The sequence below is a fragment of the Equus asinus genome, unplaced genomic scaffold (genome assembly GCF_041296235.1).
Source record: "Equus asinus isolate D_3611 breed Donkey unplaced genomic scaffold, EquAss-T2T_v2 contig_800, whole genome shotgun sequence".
NCBI lineage: Eukaryota > Metazoa > Chordata > Mammalia > Perissodactyla > Equidae > Equus > Equus asinus.
In genome coordinates this window covers 1-3,409 of record NW_027225517.1, presented here as the reverse complement: position 1 = coordinate 3,409, position 3,409 = coordinate 1, and the positions used below count along the sequence as shown (strand labels likewise).

Sequence of the window (3,409 nt, the reverse complement as noted above, 5' to 3'; positions counted from 1 at the left end):
AGGGTGCCCAGGAAGCTGAGAGAGTCGGTACAATGGTAACATTTCCATATGTCATCACCTATATGAACTTGAGTTCTTTCTACTTCCCTAAGGACTGCTTCCTATATGCAAAAGAGGTACCAGAGGTGAGAGGTATGGGCTTGCCTTTTACTGAGACAATTATGTCCCAATTTGAGTAGACATTTCAAAGCTACTTAATTTGTCTCTTTTTAGCACATTAACCTGGATTTCTCCTGATTTATATAAAATTGACTAATTAACTAGTACTATGAGCTAACAGTTATGAAGTATTGCCATATATCAAACAATAGGCTAAGCCCTTTCATGCATATTCTCATTTAATTGTTATATCTGCTCTATGTGGTAGATACAATTATTCTTCTCATTTTACAGATGAAGAAGATAGGGTTTGTAAGTAACTTGCATAAGGCCACATATCTGCAAAATGGCAGAGATGAGATTAATAATCACAGGTTTGATGATTTAAGAATACTTAACAAACACCCTTAACTACTCCTCACTATAGTCTCTGTAGACCCACTTTCTAACACATCAAAGCCATTACAAAGATCACATTTCCTACCAAACTAAGGAAACATCTTCTACTTCTTTAGCTCAGATGGTGATAAATCATTATAGTATAATTGTAATAACAATATCACCTCATGAGCATTTTCTATACACCAGGCACTATTCTAAGTGTTTACATATACTGATCCATCTAATTCCTCACAATAAGCCTATGAGATAAGGCACACACGGCCCAAGTATCTTATCCAAGGATATACAGGTAGATACTCATTTACTCACTTATTTATGGCCTGACCAAGAGAGGCCACAGCTGAATAAATTTATTCTAGTTTGTACGGCTGGTTAAAGGACACTTAACAAGTTCTTAGAAAATGTGGAGGAGAAAAATCACTCTCTTCAATTCCTTGGCTAAATTCTTCACAAATTTATCACAAAATTGATGAAAACAGAGAACCTTTCTCACCAAATGAAAGTGTGCTCCTCTTCTGTAGATTCCTAAGAAACTTTGAGTGTTGCTTAGAAAGGTGTTACTTTAGACTGAAGTGACAATTCCCTGGTTTTCTTCAAATCATTTCAGTGACCAATTTTTGTATCATTGATTGAATTAGCCATGAGGTCAGCCCATTTGTTCAGTCATTGAGGCCCTAAACAAAAGTTTTCAATCTCTTTCCTGCCTTAATACATCCAAAGAGTCAGGACTATACCCCCACCAGTCACAGTGGCTCACGATAGTCATGATTCTCAATAGGGAAGGGTGTCTGACTTGCAGTGCTCATCTGCCCTAAAGGAAACATGTTAGAACCTCGTAAGATGGAAAGGCAATTGTTTTTAGAAAAAATGTCCCTGTCCTCAGGTTATTATGCTATATATTCCTATCCTACCTTTAGAATCGTCACCCTGAATGCTGGACTAACATTTTTTTAGTTTTCCTCCTACAGACAACAACTCTATTTTGATGTTTCAGATTGCTCAGTCTTTGTCATGGTGAAGGTTTTTCCTAAATTGAGCGTTTATAAGCTGAATCTACACAAATCCTGGTAAACAAAAATCATTGTGTCAATCAACTAGTCCAGAACTACATGAAAGTCAGCATAATTGACCCAACTCACAGCTTTATTGTAAACATTACCTCGGGGTCAGAAAAATGAGTGCTCATGAGAAAGAACATGTTTCCTTTCCATAGCTTTCCTTACAGCACTTTTAATCTCCTTATTTCTAAGACTGTAGATGATGGGATTCACCATAGGGATCACCAGAGCATAGAACACTGACACCACCTTGTCCCGGTTTAAGGAGTAGCTGGAACTAGGTCTCATGTACATGAAGAGACCAGAACCATAGAAGAGGGTCACAGCAGTCAGGTGAGAGCCACAGGTGCTGAAGGCCTTGGTCCTACCTCTTGCTGAACTGATCTTCACGACAGCAGTAACGATGTAACCATAAGAGATGAGGATCACAAGGACAGATACCATTCCAACAACAACACCCACAATGAAGTTCACCACTTGGCTGGTGAAGGTATCAGAGCATGACAGAACCAGGACTGGAGGAAGGTCACAAAAGAAGTGGTTGATTAGGTTGGGCCCACAGAAATCATGCTGATAGACAGAATATGTTTCAATCAAAGAACTAAGGAATCCACCCACATAGGCCCCAGCCACCATCTTTAAACAAAGTGTATGGGATATGACAGCTGTGTAGAGCAACGGGTTGCAGATTGCAGCATACCGATCATATGCCATAGCTGCCAAAAGAAAGCATTCAGTCAGCCCCATTCCACAGAAGACAAAGTACTGCGTGGCACACCCAATGAAGGAAATGGTTTTCTTCTCTGTGATGATGCCAGAGAGCATCTTGGGAGTTGTGGAGGATACATAGCAGATAATCTAAGAAGGACAGGTTACTGAGAAAGAAGTACATGGGTGTGTGTAGGTGGGAGTCCATCCTGATAAGGATGATGAGGCTCATGTTCCAGGCTAGGGTCAGGAGGTAAATCCCCAGGAACAACACAAAATAGAAAATTTTCATTTGAGGATGGTCTGAAAATCCCAGGAGGATGAATTTTGTCACAATTGTGTTGTTCCTTCCTACAGCCATAGAACTGCATCCTTCATAAAGGAAAGAAGCAATCTTGTGATCAGTTAGATTTTGTTTGTCATTATTTGAATGGATGTTTTCTAGAAGGTCATATAAACAGTTAATACCAATAACGTCCTAGCCACCTGCTGGGCAAAGTCTTCTCGGAGGAAGTCGGCCTATGGTAGTCTCTTGGCACTATTTAAAATCTGTATGTTATATACTTCATTGACCAGAAAAGAATCCATCTAATAGAGCAGAGAGCAACTGGGAGTCAGTAATTTGAGTTTTGTCTGAAGCTCCATTCCTAACTCCTTGGAAACTGTGGAAAATTCACTTCATCTCTGCAGATCCTCATTGTCTCAATTGAAAATGGGAAGATTGAATCTAATGAGTCTCAATGTTCCTCTGGACTTGGGTTTCATATGGCTTTTTAGAATTCTGACTTCAAAATATAAACCCAAATTAACAATAAAGTTAGGAATTTCTTATATTTTATAAATCTTTAGTATAAGAGTCCCAAAAGGCACTAAACACAACAGGCTATAAGATTTCACATATTCCATTTTGAGGGAAGCAATTCAACCCATAACAAAACATTCTATTCTTTTAAAGTAAAACTAAGAGAAATGTGTATATATATATATATATATATATATATATATATATATATACACATATACATGCATGTTTAGAACTAGAATTTTTTTCTAATTATATAATTTTTTTATACAAGTCACTCAATAAAATGCATGAAAAGATCAAAAGTTGGACTAACTCATCAGTACCATTATGAGATAGA

At 37.9% G+C, this 3,409-nt stretch overlaps 1 protein-coding gene across 1 annotated transcript; it reads right to left on the bottom strand.

Annotated features, from left to right (window-relative positions):
• Positions 1-1,667: 1,667 nt before the first annotated feature.
• Positions 1,668-2,628, bottom strand: LOC139044331 (olfactory receptor 5A2-like). The gene is given in 2 exon segments (XM_070503767.1): positions 1,668-2,414; positions 2,416-2,628. Coding segments are annotated over 2 exon segments (960 nt in total).
• Between the last annotated feature and the right edge of the window lie 781 nt (positions 2,629-3,409).